Source organism: Sceloporus occidentalis, unplaced genomic scaffold, assembly GCF_023333645.1.
Source record: "Sceloporus occidentalis isolate IW3139 unplaced genomic scaffold, rSceOcc1.0.p SCAF_34, whole genome shotgun sequence".
Classification (NCBI taxonomy): Eukaryota; Metazoa; Chordata; class Lepidosauria; order Squamata; family Phrynosomatidae; genus Sceloporus; species Sceloporus occidentalis.
The window spans coordinates 7602490-7623349 of NW_028317014.1; the positions used below are offsets into that span (position 1 = coordinate 7602490).

At 41.9% G+C, this 20860-nt stretch overlaps 1 protein-coding gene across 2 annotated transcripts; it reads left to right on the forward strand.

Annotated features, from left to right (window-relative positions):
• Positions 1-8404: 8404 nt before the first annotated feature.
• On the forward strand, positions 8405-13906 carry LOC149298206 (motile sperm domain-containing protein 1-like). Of its 2 annotated transcripts, XM_089487763.1 has the most exons (5): positions 8405-8558; positions 9808-9883; positions 10506-10729; positions 11094-11255; positions 13875-13906. In XM_089487763.1, the coding sequence occupies exons 1-5, from the start codon at positions 8405-8407 to the stop codon at positions 13904-13906; spliced, it is 648 nt and encodes a 215-aa protein (XP_089343889.1). The 2 variants fall into 2 exon arrangements, with proteins under 2 accessions (XP_089343889.1, XP_089343890.1); XM_089487764.1 differs by lacking the exon at positions 11094-11255.
• The last annotated feature ends 6954 nt before the right edge of the window (positions 13907-20860 follow it).

Below are 20860 nucleotides of genomic sequence, written 5' to 3' on the forward strand. Positions count from 1 at the left end.
AGTGAGTGTGTGTCGGTTATAGGGAGACAGGTGCCGGGGGACATTCAGCTTTACTTGCCCAACCCCCTGGACAGAAGATTTCAGTCCTCACCTGGGGACTTCACCTTACCTTACAGTCAGGGCCGGCCCAAGGCAAAATGCCCCCCCCCCCATTATCTACCCTTCCTCTCTCTCCGTCCCTGCCACCCCCCTTGTACTTACCTTTCAGCAGTCCTGCGGCGAGTCTCCCTGTTCGGTCTCGGTGCCAGCTATGAGGAAATCTTCCGGCAATCAGCATTACAAGCCGGCACCGAGACCGAACAGGAAGACTCGCCGCAGAGGAGAGAGAGAGGGGCGCCGAGCGGGTACTGACAGCGAAAACCACTCGGCGCCCCTTTCTCTCTCTTTCGCTTTAAAAAAAAAAAAAAAAAAGGGCTTGGGGCGGCAAAGTGCCGCCTGGAGCGGTTGCCCCACTCAGCTCCATTGTCGGGCCGGCCCTGCTTACAGTATAGAGTTTTCAATTTTTGCTTGTATTACCCGTCTGTTACAAAAACAAACGAGACCGTGTAAACAAATATCTGTGTTTTCTTCTAGTTCTACTCTTTTTAGATGTAAAAGATCTCTTTACACACACTTCGGAAGATTAACAAACTCACGTGTACAGCAATAAACATAATATCCACACCACGTGGCAGTTGATGACCTGGAAATAGAGGATATGTGCTGTGAGTTATATGATATCACACGCCATGTGCGACTTATTAACGATAGAGCAGCTTGGTGATACTTGCAGCACGGCGGTGGCCTTTCACAGAATGCTCACTGTTAGTGGTTAATGTATAATGCCTGCGCGGACGTGTTTGCACACTTCTGCTTAGGTGTGTGCTGAAATAAAAGAGGAAATACAAATGCATATGGTGTTCAAAGACAGGATATCCCCTGCCATTGCAGTTGCTGTGGTCTATAGAGTTTGTGATGCTTGGACTACGTTATCGATGCCTCTCCCTGATACTTGTCCCCTGGAACTCATGCTTTCTTCGTGGTGTCATCTGTTTACTGTTTAAGCATTTAGCACTTTTGCTGTAAGCAACAAACAATCATAATTAGTGTCTATCTATCCATGTAATATTTAATGTGTTACGTGTATTTTTTAATTGCATTTCTTTGTGATGGATAAGTGTAATAGAGCATGGTATGGAGTTTAATAAGGAACATTGTCTGATGTCTTTTGGGCCAACATGTAAACTGATGTAGAATTAAAAGTAAGCTTTCTGGCCCTCAGAGGTCTCTTCTTCCGATGGAACCTGGTGGGGTAGAACACACTACTCTGTGACATGCCTGCAGACGACCTGTTTGAGATCTCTGCTGTAGAGTACAAGCGCTTATGAGCAGGGCCTATTGATATATTCATCTTTAAATGATATAGAACTTTATGGTGAAGCTGCTGGGTTTAGGTCAGATTCATGGGGGGGCATTAGTTATGTAGCCAATATGAACCCAGCAGATCACCAACTGCTTTTATTTATTTTTTTTGTAAATCATAATTTTATTGTTTTTTAAACGTTTTATAACACAAAGTGAGAAGGAGAAACAAAAACATAATGGGGAAGGGAAGGAAGACAAAAAGACAAAAATGGACAGCACATGGCAACAGAAATACATCACGAGACCCTGACGCAGCAGGGCTAAGTACATCGACACAACTACAAACAGTAGAATTATAACAGGAAAAAGAGACCCCAACAACGGAGTCCCAGTACCCTAGCTCAATTATGACAATAGCAGTTGGGTGGAGAGGTCCAGAAAGTATTGGGACCAGTAGAACCAGGTCCGCCTATGTCGCTCACCCTGTATATCAGAGCGGGCCACCAACTCCTCCAGAGCGCACCAACTGCTTTTAGAACAAGACAGGAGTGTTTGATCAGAGCTAAAGAAGCCACAACATATGTGGTTGGCAAAGTGGACTCCAGGAGCCAATCACGTATCTTATACTCAGTGGCACTTCTGATGGTGCCATCACATGCAAGACCATCAAAGAGGAAAGCTGCCCTGTTTAAACTATGCTGGCTTCTTGTGGGGGAGATTGCCTTAAGTTTGTTTTATAAAATTCAGTTCTGGCCGCTGCATTTAATCAGTGAAAACTGTTCTAATGGTTGGCACCTAAATCTAACTATAGCGCAAAATTGCCCTGGTCTCCCAAGAGGAAAAATGCCAGCACTCAAAGGGTTAAAGTGTTATTTGACAGTGATTGCCCATGAATCAAAATGAAGCCTAATTCTTACATTATCGGTTTGATTTATTTTTGTTTCCCGTGGCAACTGGCCTGTTATCAATGTGTAAAGACTGGACGAGATTAACAAAGAACCCACACTGGGTGGATCATAGTGGCACAAATATGGCAGCATCTCTTTGTTCTCGTTTCGGAGATAGGACCCTTTTGTTTTGCTCAAGCTGGGCGGGGGCTGCGTCTTGCAAGGTCTGCTCCTAGACCTAAACAGACGTCAGCATTGGTATTGGCCAAATCGGCTCAACGATTGGCCATCAGGCAAAAGTCAGGGTGTTCGCACAGTGCATGAGTTCCATCGCACTGTGCAGACTATAGCAGAGCTCTGTAAACATGATCATGTGACTAGCCACGTGGAGATGGGGCTGTACATGCTAAGGGGGAGGCAAGAGGAGAAGGAGGGTTGTGTAAGAGGGAACGGCCGGGAATTGTTTTTCTGGGGGAAGGCGCCTTAGTATTGCAGCAAAAAAAAAAAAAAACAGCCTGCACTGAAAAAGACACTGAAGTAGGGTGGCTGTCGGTTCAAATTCTGCATAATTCTTCTACAAGTCACATTTTGTTAATTTCTGTACAAAAATGTTGGCTAGTTTGTTATTATTATAAAAAAAAAAATACACATTTTACATATATATATATATATATATATATATATATATATATATATATATATAATTGTTTTTAATACAAAATGGCATTTTAGGTTAGGGAGGATGCAAAGTAACACCGCTGCTAAATCTTATAGATGCACTTAAGCAGAAATTGATGCATATATATATATATATATAATTATTATCTTTTTATACTAAATTTATTTATTTATAGACTTGCATTGTGTAAATAAGTAAGCATAAGCTATTTGTGGTTTGTTTTTTTAAACTATATCAGAATCTTTGCCATGTTTCTGCCCGAAAAATCATAGCCACAGACCATCACCTAGATTGAAGTTTCTGAGAAGGGCTCACTTTATATGATGTACCGGTTTGCCTATTTGAATGTTTGGACTGTAAGAAGCTCTGGATACATTGTTGTCACTTTATAAACAAAAGATTATTAATAATAATAACAATACTTAAGAGCAAACATGTATGAGAACCATTTCACTGGTGACCACAAGGGGGCAGCGTTAATGGAAACATTCTGCCTGTTTAAGCACACAGGTAGCTGTGTAATGAGATTGGAGATGATTACAGCACTAAAATCTATTTTACTGTCAGGCCCAAAATACCATCATCATAAACACAGGTTTGGTAGGTAGTCCAGATCTCCATTGTTCGCCGTGTTTCATTTCGGCACCATGTTGGAATGTTATCTCTTCCTGTAAGTACGCCCTTGATTCATCACATAGATTGGGATTTAAATGGACAGGATCCTACTAGCATTAACAATTACATTCATTTGATGTTTTGCAGGCTGAATCATGGGATGGAACACAGTGTTATAAGAGGTAAGAAATTATCTTTGCTCCATTGGACAGTTGAGCTTTAACCCTTCATATCCACACAGGAAACGGCTGTGTACGTGTATGCAGTTTTAACATATTTTGGCATAAGGGTGTCCAAAAGTTTTATATACAAGATGATTCTATATTATGGAAAACGTAATAAATCTACCAGGAAGTGGTTTCTTTGTTGGTGCTTATCCTCCAACTTTTGACTTATATTCGTTTGTGGTTGTGGTGAGAGACGGTCGTGATCACAGAATTGATGAAAATTTCTAGCATGTTTTAGTGATTATCATATAAAATATGAAAAGATGCAGAGTCACATATTCCTCTAAAACCAAATAGCTTTCTTCTTGTATTACCTTCTGATTACATATTGGAAAAAAGACGTCCAAGGTCTTAGACGTCTAATGCCACAAAACGTTACTCAGTATGATAAGCAAATATACCTTAGCGGATCAGTCACTTTATTCTTTCCTCTGAAGGTTTAATTTCATAAAACCAACACGTAACAACACGTTTCCAGCCAAAAATTATGAATAAGGCTAAGTATTATTTCGGGGAAGGACCAGGATGTTCAACAGGTAGTGGGAGTGATGCTTTCAACGCTGCCCCTTTGAAAGTTAATATGTTGTCCTTCTAATCATACTCACACAGATATTTACACATACACACGCCACTAAATTATACCTCAATTACCTAAATATTAACGAGAACCAGGTCATCCACGGCGTTCCTGGCCATTACTATAGACTTCCTTGCAGTCTAAGCCAACTACAAGTAGGTTGCTGCTCCAGCGATCGGAGTAACATCTGCTCCTCCTGGGAAAAGCTCCCAAAAATTGTACCAGCAGTCACAACACACCAGTCAGGATGCCAAATAACACACCTTTAATTGGGGCGAGAACATCAGGTTTCTAAGGGCAACAGAACAATGGTAACTCAGGGCCACACAAACTGAATTGCCTATCATTATCTTTGGCCAATGGGGCATGAAGCATTTGAGGCAAGGGCTTATTTACAGGGACCAATCAATTTAAACCTGAAAACACAATGACCAATCAGGGAAGGACCCGGGCAACCAATAGGAATAGTAGAGTACATTCAGGGGAAGCTAATGCTTTTGAACCAGGATCCAGATGCGGGGTTGACGTGGATATGGAATAGGAAGTGGAATGACACAGCAGCTGAACGGGGGTTTCTGAATGGACAGGGTAGAAAATAGCAACCAATCAGAATGGTGTCTACGGTTTGAATTTAGGAACCTGACTATAGGCGCCAGAAAGAACTCAAGAGAGTACAGAAGGGGGTATCAGGGCAGGGACACATTTACCAATGGGGCGTTGGAACAAAGCCAGGATAATAGCGTAGTAACAGGGCTGGAGGTTGCGTGAGCTTTCAGTATGGCTGCCTGGGTGCTGCATGTGATGGTATTCTCGACCAGACAATGCAAAATCCCGGAGTATTGTACAGGCATTTCGTGACATAACGCTGAGGATTGTGGGTGGACAGACATGCACACCCAGCACACCCACAGCCATATTTGCAGCTTTTATATCTACGCTGCATCATTATTTCATTGTATCCGGTACAAAATAGAGTTTCTATACATTTCTCTCTCAATGAAACATCACCCTTCAAAGGAAAACTCTCACAATTGATTGCCCTCTGTGTCGTGTGTGTGCTGTCTGCAGGGTATATCGGCTTATGTTACTTGAGTCAGAAGAGCGGGAAACCTTTCATAACGTAACTCTGTAGTAGTGGATTGAGTGTTTGCTACAGATGAGTGCAGCCTTTTCTAGACAGACACTGGGGGTACTGACATCAAAAGCACTGCATAGGAAGCCACAGTATCGTCGCAAATAAGGACGAATTTTGCTATTTTGGGAACATTATAGATGTTTGTCTCCATTGCTGGCGTGAATATTTATGGGAATGTGTTGCGCGCTTCATTGCATGACACAATGGTTGAGACTTCCAAGACCTAGCTTCAAAAATGCAGAGGGTCATGAGTGAGAACTCACAGGAAACAGAAATAAATGACAAAGTTACCATTTGTGAAACTTTTGTGACAAATATTACATGTGTATTCCTTACCACCATAGGACACTAGCTGAAGGGTATAAAAGACTTTATTGAGGGTGTGTAGAGAACGTATTTATTTTCGCTGTTGTTTATACTGGCTGGAACAGTCGGTCATTTTCCTAAACCCGGACTATCCTTATGTTTTGGTATTTGCTCTGCTTTTCTCCTCTGATATACGTTCTTCACCCCGAGTCAGACTAGCCTCACCCTTACAAATAACTCTTTATGTTATGTTACCATTGTTTCCTCCGCTGTGATATGAGAATAAGGAGACACTGGAGCAGGAATATTCCTATTTAATTCAAATTAGAGCTTGCTCTACAGGTTATGAGCCCTTCCACCCATGGCTGATTCCTGTCCTACCAGCTCATGTAATAGGAATTCTGCTGTTCCAGTTTCAGCGCTGGCTACGTTTCTTCTACTTGGTTGATCCATCAACGGGACAACCCAGCTATCGCACGCACTTTAATACATATGATGGCTAAATGTCCCTTTTAAATTATGGTTGTCTCTCTACTGCAAGTGCAGACTGCGGAATCCTTGCGTATCCCATTGTCCCCCGGCTCCCAGGCCTTACCTTGACGGCTGCTCTAGGCCCACCTTCACAGCCACCTTCCTTATAGCGTTGCCACAGGTATGACATTATATTCTGGCATCAATGTAAAGACTCAGACCTTAGTCAGTCCTTGTTCTTGGCTTATATTCTGAATAGCTATATGTCTGCCTCATTCGTGTTTACGTCCCCTTACTGTATTAACATCTACCACTTCTGCTGGGAGTTTGTTCCACTTATCTACTACTCTCTCTTGTGAAGTAATACTTTGGTACATTACCTCTAAGCCTCTGAACCTCTAGTTTTAGACTGTGACCTCTTGTTCTAACATGTCTCGTCCTATGAAATAAAGGCACAATACTCACTGCCAGTCAGCTCCAGTGTTGGATCCCGTGAGAGTTTAATTGACCTAATGAGATGCAGAAATAAATGACAGCTCTTTCCTGCTGCTGATTGGTTGCTTCAGGCTACTAAAAGTGGCACAAAGACAGAACCATGGAGGTGGGCTGTGTGCTGCAGCTTCTCCTAAAGGTTAAATAATGTATATTAAAAATACAAAGTACTTGCATTGGTGTTGTTCATTAGTGGGGCTGCATGGGACATTAGGCCAGTGGAGGAGTCAGAACTGCATTTTATATAGCTCCATCATATTCCACAGCGCTGTACAATGGGTACTGTATCAATAATGCATGTGTTGGCAGTGACTCCAACTACTGTCTAGTATTTACTTATATCCATGGCCAGACCGATGATGACAGGGTGGCCCTGGCACTTTACGGCCCGCCAAATGACATAAGAGGGCATGGGATATTGCCAGGAGAGCCCAAGCTAAGGCAGCACACAGTACCTCGACTGTCGCGCTGCGTCTCTGAGACTGCGTTACAGACACAGAGCAGCGACACGGCTTTTATATATACAGTACTGTGCAAACGTTTTAGGCTGGTGTGAAAAAACACGGCAAAGTTAGAATGCTTTCAAAAATAGGCATGTTAATAGTCCCTTTACAATCGGAAGATTCCAGCACTGCCATTATCTCAGCATTGGCAGAAAACAGTGGGATCCTCGTTCACCCATCTACTGTCTGGTCAGAAGTGGTCTTCATGGAAGACTTGCGACCACAAAGCCATATCTCCGACGTGGAAACAATGCCAAGGGACTCAGCTATTCACAAAAACACAAGTGCTCTGGATGGAGGAGTCACATTTTCAATATTTGGCAGTAGCAGAAGGAAGTTTGCTGGAGAGCGCAACAAGAATGAGTGTTTGAAGGTAATGGTGGAGCATGGCGGAGGTTCCTTGCATTTTAATGGATTTGTGGGGATTTGGTCAGAATGAATGGTCTCACCAATGCAGAGAAGTACAGGCAGATAATTATCCATCATGTAATACAATCAGGGAGGCATCCGACGGCAGCATAACAACGACCCCAAACATACAGCCAAAATCATAAAAAACTATCTTCAGTGTAAAGAACAGAGTCCTGGGAGTGATGGTCCCCACAGAGCCCTGATCTCAACATCGAGTCTGTCTGGGATCACACGGAGAGAAGTAACTGAGGATCCGAAATCCACAGAATAACTGTAGTTCTCCAAGATTTACATGTCTATTTTTGAAAGCAGCATTTTTTTACACCTGCCTATGGACAATACTGTATGTATGTATATATATATATATATATATATATATATATATATATATATATATGTAAAATCTGTCCTAGCCTCTAATGAAATCATAATTTTCTCTAGGGCCACAACATTCTGCATATAGCTGATCACGCCGGCGATAATAAGATTTTACGTCACAGGCCGGCTTCAAACATGGAGGCCTTAATGGAAGCGTGCATGTTGTAATTATGTCTTGACAGTCAGCTGTTTACTCCGTCCTCTCGCTTACTGCTGTGAAACTATTTTAGGCTGAGCAGGGACTGCGGTATTAAAGGTTTTCTTTCTCCTGCAGAGCTGACAGAATGCACTAGAGGTCTTCACGGCATCACACAGAGGAATCTGGAAGATCCTCAAAACAAAAGGAGCTGCCGAGGGGGGAAATACAGATACTGTGCCAATGCAGCAACAAAAACGGCAGCCAGAGCTAGTGGAAGGAAGCCTTCCCGTGTTCGTCTTTCCAACGGAACTCATATTTTATGCCGATGATCAGTCGACTCACAAGCAGGTGTTAACGTTGTATAACCCCTATGAATTTGCCTTAAAGTTTAAAGGTAAGATTCTCCCTGATCAGCTTGATCAGTGTGGTGCTGAGACATCTTTTAACATGAACCTTATAGGTGCTGGTGAGGTTTGAGATGTCGTGTTAAAATGAGTTATGATCTCTATTTTGTATTCATGGGGTTAAACAACCCATCATATTATTGTAGGGGGGAATTATTTGGGGAACCTTATATTAATATTAATATGTATGCGATTTAAAAAGAGCACAATGGGCCAATTGGTCAAGGCTACGTTATCAAGGCCTAGCGTCTGGAGGACCAATGGGGCCCCTGCAGTCTGGTGTATTCTCCTGCATCCCCACCTTGATTACCAATGCATTGTTTTGAATGTAGTGTTGGGGCACTTGGGGAAGATGGGGTATGCTTTTTTAAACATGGTGGCCCTGCAATTGGTTACTTGCTTAGAAAGTTAGGTTATCTTCAAGAAAGGTAGAGTTGACCTGGGTACTCCCACGGTTCTTCGATTAGCCTTTGACCGTGCCAAGCTCAGTAGAAAGTGAAAATTGTTCTCAGCAACGAATGTTAAATATGTAGCGTGCTTTAGTCTATCTGGAGTGAAGTTTACCTTAAAAAGTCAGCAACGTTTGAGAATGGCGACTTGGCCAATTCCATAAAAAAATCATTAAAGCTGAAGCACAAAACTGGCATAGCTAGAACTGGACAAACTGGTATGGGGATCAAACCCATCACCTGCCTCAGATTGTTCGGTAGAGGGACTCAAGCAAGACCTGAACATGTCCTTAGATCTTTTTGGTCTTGAAGAGAGCTGAGGGTGACATGTTGTATCTTGGTGGCCCATCATGCTCAGCTGGCGTAAGAGCTCGGTAAATTGGGCAGGAGCTGGTTGAACACCCAACTTGGCTCATTCACATTTACAGCCAGCTTGTCCACCTTCAAGCACACTTGCCTTTTAATTAGACATGCTTCCACACTGGGTCCAAGGATAGGGTGCTACTGGACGATGAATCCATTCTCCAGGGGAAAAGGGACAATCAGTGAGCTGCTTCTCACAGTCTGTGATATGAACCCGGAAGAAAGTATTTAGAAGGCAGCACACAAAATTATCAGGAATGTGTATGTCAAGTCTAATATAAATCTGTATTAAAACATTAGATGTGACATGACTACGTGATCAAAGCATAAAAGGGTTGGACTGGGAAATGCCGCAATGTGCACACTGTTACCTACAAATCGAGCAGTAGGAAGAACGGTGTTGATGTTTTTCTTGCTTGTTTTTCAGTTCTCTGTACATCCCCCAGTAAGTACGTTGTTGTAGATGCTGCAGGTGCTGTGAAACCTCAGTGCTGTGTTGATATGTAAGTATATATCAAGCTTCATGGACAGTAATCCCCAGCATTACCTTTGTACTGACTCAGTTGCGATCAAGACTGGTATAAAAGTAGGACCGGGGAGGGGGCATGAGTTCCTTACATGTTTAACAAATGTAATATGTCAGTATTTGCAAAGTACCTTAGTTTACATTCTTCATTGGTAGGGCTGTAAGGGACACAGATTGTCCTTTTAGTGTACAAATACATGCTGCGCATGTGCAGATATTCTCAATCTTATAATGCAGTTACTATAAATCCTAGTAAAGCATTGGTTGATGGACCAATCCTAATAAAAGTAATAGGATTTGGGGAAAATGGGAACCTTACCAAACTACTATGGACCCACAGTTGGATTGGATGGATCTTAAGGTAAGGACATAATGTTAAAACTAATTTTTAAGTCATTTATATTTACATACATTTACATTAATGTGAATGAAATAAACACTTTAACATGCCAACATTACCGTTACATGTTGTAATATATAGTAAAAAGTTATCACTAGGACTCACATTGCCGGTTCCTTTTTTTTCGAACTGCTATATTCTCAAACATTTTATTTATTTTTTAATAAATTAATGTTTTTGGTATTTTTTTGTGTTCCAGTGTTATTCGACACAAGGATGTCCGCGCCAGTCACTTTGGAGTAATTGACAAATTCCGTCTACAAGTGTCTGAACAAAGTCAAAGGAAGGCGTTGGGGCGGAAAGAGGTGATAGCAACACTTCTCTCGTCTGCGAAGGAGCAACAGCACAAAGAACAGGAGGAGAAGAGGATCAAAGAACACCTAGAAGAAAGTGTTTTCTTTGAACAGACACCTTGCCAGCCAGGTCAGCACATGATTAATAAAGCCATCCTTAGTCCAAACCTGTGTAGATCCTGTTTATAGAAGTTATGAAACGTTGACATCCTGGAGCGATAAAAGTGGGCAAATCCAATTTGCATCCATCTATATATATATATATATATATGCTAAAATATCCTTTGTTGTATATCATCCAAACTTTTATTATGAATACATTGTGGGTGGGATAGAGACAGGAGTGGGTAACATTGAGCCGTGTCGACTTTTCTATCCCTAAAATAGTGGGGTTATAAGCAGGTGCTTCTCTGACAGCCCAAACAACGGGGACACATCATAAACAGGGAGTGTGTGCGTCAGAGAAACAAAAACATGGATTCTTCTTCTTGTAGATGTCAGAAATTCTTCCTCAGGACCTAGTTTGCTGATGGTCTTCCTGGGCATGGTTTGCATAGCCGCACTCATGATGCCCACGCTGGGTGAAATGGAATCCATGGTCCCCCTCTACCTCCACCTAAGTGTGAATCAGAAATTAGTGGCTGCCTATGTGTTAGGTAAAACATCTTTTGTCACCACCATTTTTCTACATTTCGCTTGTGTGCAATGTACTTGTTTAAGCATCCAATATGGTTAACTTTATACGGCGATGTAAAGGGGAGCTGTATGAGAGAAAGTGTGTGTAAGTGTATGATGTTAGCATGTGCAAGCGTATGCTTTTAGTTTGTGTTAGTGTATGGTGTAAGCCTGAGTGTATGGTGTTAGTTTGAATGTGTGTGTTATATAGGTCTGACTATGAGACGACTAAGATCTAGATCCCCCGCAGCTGCAGGGGACCTCCTGTCCCCCCCGCCCCACTTACCGGTACTTCTGAGTCCCCGGTGTGTAGCTGGGGCAGCGTGTAGATGTCTACGCGATTCGCGTAGACAACTTCCGCTGCAGCCGGAAGGAGGTGTGGCTAGCAGCGGGGGTTGTCTGCTTCCATCGCACAGACCTTCCCTGGTTGTCAGAGATCAGAGTTCCCCGTACTGGTGCGGGGAACTCTGATCTCTGACAGTCGGGGAAGGTCTGCGCGATGGACGCAGACAACCCCCGCTGCTAGCCACACCTCCTTCCGGCTGCAGCGGAAGTGCGTGGGATCTACACACTGCCCCGGCTACATGACAGGGAAGTCAGAAGCACCGGTAAGTTTGAAGGGGGCCGGGGGAGTTATAAATGGGGGGCATAAGGCATTTCTGGAGGCAGAGTGCTCTGTGAAATGCCTTTTAACCCCCTTAATGCCACTCTGCCTCCAGAAATGCCTTTTTAACCCTCTATACGCCACTCTGCCTCCTGAATGCCTTAAACCTCCCTATGTGCCACTCTTCCCCATAATACAAGGGTGTCCAACCTGCGGGCTTCCAGCTGCTGAAGGACTACATCTCCCATACCCCTCTGCCAGCCACTTAGCTGAAAGAGCATTATGGGAGATGTAGTCCTGCAGCAGCTGGAGGGCCGCAGGTTGGACACCCCTGCCATAATATGTCTTTTAACCCTCTAAATGCCATAGTGGCATATAGGGGTATAAGGCATTTCTGGAGGCAGAGTGGCACATAGGGGGTCAAAAGGCATATCATGGGGCACAGTGGCATATAGGGTTAAAAGGTATATCATGGGGCACAGTGGCATTTAGAGGGTTAAAAGGCATATCATGGGGCACAGTGGCATATAGGGGGTATAAGGCATTTCTGGGGCAGATGTGCATAACTGGGGGGCAGGTTGGAAAATAGAAGGAAATAAAACCAAAATATTTTTCTCAATCATAGCTTTTATTTAAAAAAAATTGTTTATATGAATTAACATTTACTGGTAAAACTTTTTTCCTATAGGGTTGTCTTATATTCAGGCTTTTTCTTTTTTTTCCTAAATTAATATTCAGATTTGAGGGGTCGTCTTATAATCGAGCAAATACGGTATATATATATATAAACTCCTAAAAACGTCAAGCGCCTCCATGCATTTCTCATGCATTAGACTTAAATGTTTAATTTGTTCGGATATTATATTTTTCCCGTTTGCTACAAAGTGGAGACCCGGAGTAGATAAACCAAAATGTGTTTAACAGTCTCTTTTCTAACAATAACAAAAGAGTTGTGGGTCGTGGAGAGGAAGGTGTGAGTTTACAGCGAGAGGACCATTAATGGCAGAGTAGTTCAGACAATAACATCGTTTCTGTTCCAAGCAATGCTAAAAACAGAATGTTGCAGAATCTTGTAATACCTTTTTTATTGGACTAACAGTATTTAAAATAATAGACAAGCTTTCGGGAGTCCTCCCTTTATCAGATCAAAAGCATTTCTGACCAAGCAAGTGAAAAATAAATATTACATTCCTATTACATACAAGAGCGATGGTGGCATTTTAGCCCTCCTCCCACGTTTGTTACTTATCCTAGATCGTATTAATAACTTGCTTGGGGGGGGGTCATTGTGTCAACAATGCAAAAGAGCTTTAAAGCCTCTAGGTTACCCTACCCTAAAATACGAGGATCCGTCACCCCTAAGTAAGATACGTCCCATCCTCCAATTAACCTCGGGGTGTAGTTTTCTGTTAAATAGTAAATCACACGTTACAGTTATTGTTCACCCTGGACACGCAAAGTCTATAAACCCAGACATTGTTGGGCCTGCCCAGTCATGTACCGTGAATAGGTTTCACCCAGGTCCACCTGAATGTTTTATAGACTCGCCAAACCGCAACTAAGGATGTGAACGTGTGACTTATTGCTTAACATCACTGACTACTAAATAAATTAAATAGCTGCACTGTACAGCCCAAGAGAAAGAAAGAATACAATGTCCCAGTGCAACCCTTTTCCAACCAATGGACCCCTTGTACCTGATATCTCCAGCACAGGATCCTCATTGTACTGCACCCTTTTCTACATTATCCTAAGAAATAGCATTAGCTTTAGGAATTACACTGGTTTCTCCATAATCCATTGTGAATTCATGTTCCTTCAATCAGTTTTCCTGCAAACATTTCTGTGAACTTTAGTGAATAAACTCCATAGTGTAACGGATGAGCTGGTGTTGAGCCCACATTGTAATGCTTAATACAACGGCCTCACCTTTTGGCGAATAGACCTGTATTTGTCGATCGTCCTCGTAGGTAACATGCGTATGTCTCTTTTTCAGGTCTTATAACAATGGTGGTGCTGAGGACGTGAAGACCGTAGTCTATTAGAACTGTGAATGTGTCTGTTCATCATGTGGACCTGCCTTTCTCTCCCATTGGGCCAAAGTGCGCACTTCAGAAGACTTGGCGATGGTTTGAAGCATAAACTACAAAAGTATAATATATAATATATGTATTACTGTAATTGAGTGGATGAATGCATAGTACCAGTGAATCTGTTTAAGACAACCGAGAATCTTTGTTTAATGGTGTCTGTGATCCAGATCCGAAGAGACTGCATTTTATATGTATGCCTATAAATGACTTATCATAAAAACAACGGCTTTTCCTTTTGTTCTTTTAGAGTGTTTTTAGTTTCTTTTGATGGGAAACACAGATAGATCCAGAACGTCCGAGGACTTGCCTTTGAGAAGTTGTGTTAAACTCAGTTTCCTTTCATTGATACACCAGTGGAGATGAATTCTTTATTTTTCCATTTTTAAGTACATACCGTGTTTCCCCGAAAGTAAGACAGCGTCTTACTTTCTTTTTATCCCTAAAAGCCCCACTATGTCTTACTTTCGGGGTATGTCTTATATTGGGAAAATTTTTTCGAATTTAATGCTTTCCTACCTTTCCTTTCTTCTTTCAGCTTCTTTTCCTCCTCTTCGCCAGTTCTTGTCTCCTTCCGGGTCAGAGGGCACGGACAGCGGTGGGCGCGGCTTCAGTGTTGTGCGCCGGGATCTGACAAGAAACCCCGGCGCACAACAGCTGTTGCCGCGCAGATCACAAGGGAGCGGTATCGGAGGTCATTAACAGACCTCCGGCTCCCTTGAGTGATTTTAAGCCGGGTTGAACCCGGCTTAAAATCACTCAAGGGAGCCGGAGGTCTGTTAAAGACCTCCGATACCGCTCCCTTGCGAGCCTGCTCCTCCAGCGGCGGACATTACTGTCCGTCTCTGGAGGGGTGCCGGGTGCCGCAGGTTGGCACCCCCTGGAGTGTGGCGCCCTGTGCGGTCGCACACCCCAAAGGTCGGCCCTGCTCTAAGGGGCCGGCCTTAGGGGTCTGCGGCCGCACAGGGTTTAAATAAAAACATCGGGGTTTTTTTTCAACTTTATTTAACATCCTCCATGTTAAATAAAGTTAAAAAAACTTTATTTAACATCCTCCATGTTAAATAAAGTTTTTTTTAACTTTATTTAACATGGAGGATGTTAAATAAAGTTAAAAAAAAAACCCCGATGTTTTAATTTAAATCCTGTGCGGCCGCAGACACGTAAGGCCGGCCTTGGTGGGGACTTCCCGGCCCCTTAGAGTGGCGGACCCGGTCGCAGGTGCGGCGGGCCTAAGGGGCAGGCGCCCCTTATGCCCTGCGTTAATGCGGCCGTAGGCCGTAGGCAAATCCCCCGTGTTTCCCCGAAAGTAAGACATATGTCTTACTTTCGGGGTACGGCTTATATTAGCTGACCCCTCTGAAACTCCCGATACGTCTTACTATCGGGGGTGTCTTACTATCGGGGAAACACGGTAGGTAGAATTGTATCAGAGGAAAAAACTGCATTAAATTAATTAAGAAACACAAGGTTGCAAAATGTATATTATTCTGTTTAAGACCCATAAGAGCGCTCGCTTTTACCACGCAAACACCATTACATCTCCGGTATATTTCGCTCCCGTGGAATGCGGAGAATAAAACGAGCTGAAAAGATTTTGGGGAGGGAACACCGACAGAAAGCATTTCAACAAATGATCAAGTCATTTAACAATCAACCGCAATAACTTCATTAGAAAGACGTATTAGATGAGGATCTCAGGAACGCTACTATTCAGCTGGTGCCAGTATCTCGTATTACAGATAACAATTATTAACCAATGGCTCTGTGCAGTTATTGGATCTCACTTCTCAATATAAATATTAGGATATTTGAGCAACCAGGTGAGTCTACAGGTAGATAATACATAGGGTTAAATCTCCATTTAACAGCAGAGGTAGGTCTTGTTTTCCTCTTAACAAAACAAAGAGCAAATCGTATTTCAAATAAAAGCAAAAAAAATGTTCTCTTAAAGGGTTAAGTGAAAATAGGGACCATTACTTTACAGCAAAAATATTCAGATTCCCGGATTGCTGTTATCAGTGACCAATAAATACACAAAACAAAACAAGAATTCAGCCAATATCATTCAAAAGACACTTATCTAAGCATAACTCACAGATTCCTTCATGCTACATGGCCGTATATCGCTTAGCCGGCCACTATGCCAAAGTCCTGTCTGATTATTCATGGCTATATTGCTTACCAATGAGCGGAATCAGTGGCGACACACCAACCAGGAATACAGATATACACACTTTATTTCATTTGATGTGTTACTATTATTTTATATCACAACTCTCCTGAGGAAGCCAAACTTGCATTTGGCGAAACGCGTTGAGATCCGATTGGGACCATTTGGATTTTCGGTTATTGCGAGCAAGATCGACTGGACTCTTATTCCAAAAAGCGATTGTGCATAACATTCAGTTGTGCCAAAATTAGCTGTAAGTGTAATTTTACCCTCATTTTACCTTTTTTGCTGAGGTCTTGCACCATTGGAGTCTCTTTGATCCTCCAGATTTTAAAGAAGATATTAAGAACATTTTGTGATGTGCCTTCATTTCCTGCTATGTTTGTGAGTGCAATTCATTTTTTTTTTTAATATTGTGCTTTTACAATATTGCACTATTATTGTTACTTTTTTCCCAAGTTGTGCTGATCAGTGGGACTGCCTGCATTGTAGCCCAAATGAGAGTCTCATGCAATTCAAAGCCTTCTCTGGACACCATTAATGAGCTGCTCGACCAGAACCTGCAAATATACACAAACTACAGAAAGAGAACCACACAACCCAAAAAGCATTACTTCCCTGCTGATGCCCACGGCCTCCTCCGCACCTCCAATGCAGAACTGGCCTTCGTCAGGCATATAGTATAGAAGCTGACCCTTAATGCCGCATTGTGCGATAATCATTGGGCAACCTGAAATTAAATGAAAACAGGGAAAAATTGCTTTGATTCCAATGACTATAAAACAGAATATATTTATAAACAGTAACTACATTTCACAACGCCTCTCTGTCAACCCACTATCAAAGGGACATGAAGGTGACCCTGAAGGTACTGTCACTATTATAGAAGAACTCTCCATTTCTCATTTAATTTTGGACACAAAATAATACTATAATATATTAATTTATTGTTTAAAGGCATAACTTTATTAACTGAACACACCTAAAATATTTTTGAAACATTTTTTTTTCCTTTTCTACCTATTCTGCCCTTCATGAAGTCCATTTGGACCAAAGACAAAAACCAATTAACATTTCATAAATTTCACAAACTCAAGAAAACAAGTCAAATATTTATGTCTCAGACTAAAGGGACTATGAAACTTTACAAAACATACTTTCTCTGTTGGTGCCAATTGGGTAATCAATTCAAGGCCCCTTCTCACCAAATTTAATGTACCAAACACATTTATTTTACTTTTTTGTGTTAATTCTAAGGAGCCTTTCAAAGGCTATCAAAGGGCAGATGTTTAGCCCAAACATAGTGCTTCAGTGACAATATACCCACAATATTTGATGTGATTACCGTATTGGCCCGAATATTCAGGGTTTTGTGCAGGGATGCGCAGCTCGTGTCACCCGGAACTGCATGTGTTTTTGTTACGTTTTCATTTAGCCCTGCTGTGGGTAAGCAGCAGGGTTAGGATCCAGATCCCCCGCAGTGCTGCAGGAGACCTGTATCCTTCTCTCCAGCAGCCGGTGGACGTCTGCGCGATGACCTCCGCTGCCAGAACTTCCGCCTATGGTGGAGCACCGGCATGACATAACCTTCCGGTGCTCCACCATAGAAGTGCCGGCAGCCCATCGTGCAGACGTCCACTAGCCGGCCCCGCTAGACACCATGGAGTCTGGGGGTGCATTGGCAAGTCGGGGGGCACTTCTAGGAAGCAGAGTGGGATATCAGGGGGGCAGAGTGGTACTTCTAGGGGGCATAAAGCATATCTAGGGGGCAGCTGGCCATTTCTAGGGGGTGGGTGGGCATATCTGGGTGCATAAAGCATATCAGGGGTGTCAGTGGCATATCTGTAAGTAAGGTGCATTATGAATTAAGGGGGGGGACCTTAAAATGGCTATTGGTTTTCTGTCTGTATATAACATATGCTGACAAACTGATACCAAAAATGTTAAAATACATGTATTCCTATTCATTCACTAGACAAAATACTGGTTTACCATTCCACTGTGTATTTTTTTCTTTGAAAATATATATATTTTTTTAAATAGTACCAAACTTTAAGGGTGCGGCCTATATTCGAGCCAATACGGTATACACACACACACATATATATATATATATATTCAAACATACAAAAATCTTTATATATATATATATATATATATATATATATATATACACACACACACACATGTATTTTAAAAATTAGAATTCTAACTGATAAAAAATATTTATGAAAAAGCATTCAACAAAATAAAAAACACTGTTTAAAAGTTTGGGGTCGCTTAGAAATTGTCCATTCTCCCATCACTCCTGTGTTCCAATGGCCCTTTCTCACTCCCATCACTCCTGTGTTCCAATGGCATGTTGTTTTCACTAATCCAAGTTTAAGTTTAAAAGGTTAATTGATTTTAGCAAATCCTTTTGTAATTACGTTGACACAGCTAGAAACTTCATTTTTTTCCCATAAAAACAGCTAAGTGACCCCAAACGTAAATGCAGATAATCACTCATACAGAACATAATGTCTTCTCTAGCAATGTATCCATATCACACAATTTATATTGTTTAGTCTCGGAGGAAAGGTCCTTTGGGATTTGGCCACTGAATAGATTGTGTTCTCCGTTTCAGCAGTCGCAATATGAAACAGACGCCTACAACACTGGATCTGCATTTACACAGAATATATGTTACATTTATTTCCATTTAATGTAAATGATGGTTTTATCGCTGTATAATCTATACAGGACACGAAGAAGCAATGGAAACTTTTTACACCCTTGAGCTTCAAGCGGATGAGTCATCTCTCCCATATTCTGCATATTGTACTTCTATAGAATAAAAAATCATAATACTGTTTGCAGGAAATTGCTTATTTTAGTCAAAATAAACTGTTTCTTCTATAAGAGTAAAACGTAGGATTTGGGAAAAGTGACAGATAAGCTTTATCTTTACTATTTTAGGATCCTCGTGATTATTCCTCCCTGTTCGTTCTCCCCTGTTGCTTGCTGCTGTTGAAGGAAGATAATTTACTACAGGGAAAAAAGTCACATAAAGCCGGGGGTTGACACGGGGTGCTGGGGGGTCTCGGCTTTCGTGAGGACAATTCTTAAAATAATTATCTTTCCAACCATTATCCTGACAAAAGAAAAACACAAGGTAATGGTAGCCTCGTTAAGTGACACTGAAAGCTGTGATGGCAACAGCTATCCCTATCTCTTTTAAAGGGATAGTAAATGTATTAATAGGCCAAACACGTTAAGACACCCCTGGAACCCTTGCCCAGGCAGCTCTTGACTTTGAGGGCAGAGAGTATGGCACGTGTATGCACTACTGCGCAAGAGATGCCCTGCAAGCCAAGGAGCGGGGGCAGGGATACGGTACAAACACAGAATTAGATTCTGATGAACGCCTCAATGCATTCATTAAAAGACATGAACGGCTGGCGTGTCTAAAAATGTAAATTTATAATATACAATTATATTATATACAAGTAAAAAAAAGTCAATGCTTTTGTGCATTGTGATTACAATAAAATAAAAGGTTTACATACATGACAGCTTCCCGACTCTTAAGCTTCAACACAAAATATGATATCTGTATCTTATTCTCTAAACTGGTTTTCTTTTTGTCTGAACCATATAAGAATAGGCTATCTGCTAGGCTATTGGGAAAGTGGCTACTGGGAATGTACTGGGATTGTACAGGGCATCCCTTGTCTTTAAGTCCACGGCATCCGACGGGCTGTCCATTCTGTCGACACAGTAAGCTTTCACAAACCCAGCGACCTGCCTCCAGCCTCAGCTGCCGTCAGTGTCCACAAACACAGACGAACCCCAGGCCATCCTTAAACTCGTAACGAACCTGAAAACTAAAACCTGCACCGTCAAAGTAATTCAATAATGGGCTCTAAATACGAAAACGAGTTACAAAAATCATAAAGGATGATCTTTGGGAATCAGACGATCAAATGAGGTTTTTTTTCCCCTCTGTTAGTTTTAACACTAAAGTTGCGAGGATGGAGAATAACGTAGCACTTGGCAAAATAATGTATGTAAGTGGAAACATAGAACATCTGTGTTTATTTTAGAGTCCCACTTTAAGCTTTCCAGGCAAGCCCTGACTTTCCGAATACTTTTGAGCGACGTGCAGATCTATGGCAATGCTTATGCCCATCATCAACAATGGTCTCTAATAAGCCTCCTACCCTTCACAGTCAACCATCTCAACGCACAGAACACGGCATCCACGCATCAGAACCATTTAACCATACGAGTCAAATGACTGCACAGTCAGCTTTTCCGTAAGGGTCGTTTTATTAAAAACAGAATTCAGGCAACTTTTAAAAATCCTTAATTCAGATCACAACGTTCGAGAGACTCAAACGATACAAATACTAAAATACAAGCCTTCAATAAAAGAGCATCCGACAGTAGTAACGTATATTACAGAATGACAGCCTTTCACTCATATCCCCCATAAATAAATAGATCTTTGCTTTAGTGTTGGGGACAAAGGGTTGTCAGCAGCTTAAACAAAACAAATTGGCCTTAATACAAAATAAGCTCAGTTGAAGTATTTTACTGGAAAACTGACCACAGAGCAGTTGAGCGAATCGTCACGTGCAGAGAATTAGAATTTCCTACAAAGACTGAGTAATAACTGAAAAGAAATGTCTGTTACTTTACAAGTCCTTCCACTTTTGGGAACAAAAAAAGATGGCA

Coding starts and splice junctions, on each gene's coding strand:
- LOC149298206 (XM_089487763.1), top strand. CDS start 8,405: ATGCAGCAACAAAAACGGCAGCCAGAGCTAGTGGAAGGAAGCCTTCCC. Junction 8,559..9,807: donor ATTTGCCTTAAAGTTTAAAG/GTAAGATTCTCC, acceptor CTTGTTTTTCAG/TTCTCTGTACATCCCCCAGT. Junction 9,884..10,505: donor CCTCAGTGCTGTGTTGATAT/GTAAGTATATAT, acceptor TTTGTGTTCCAG/TGTTATTCGACACAAGGATG.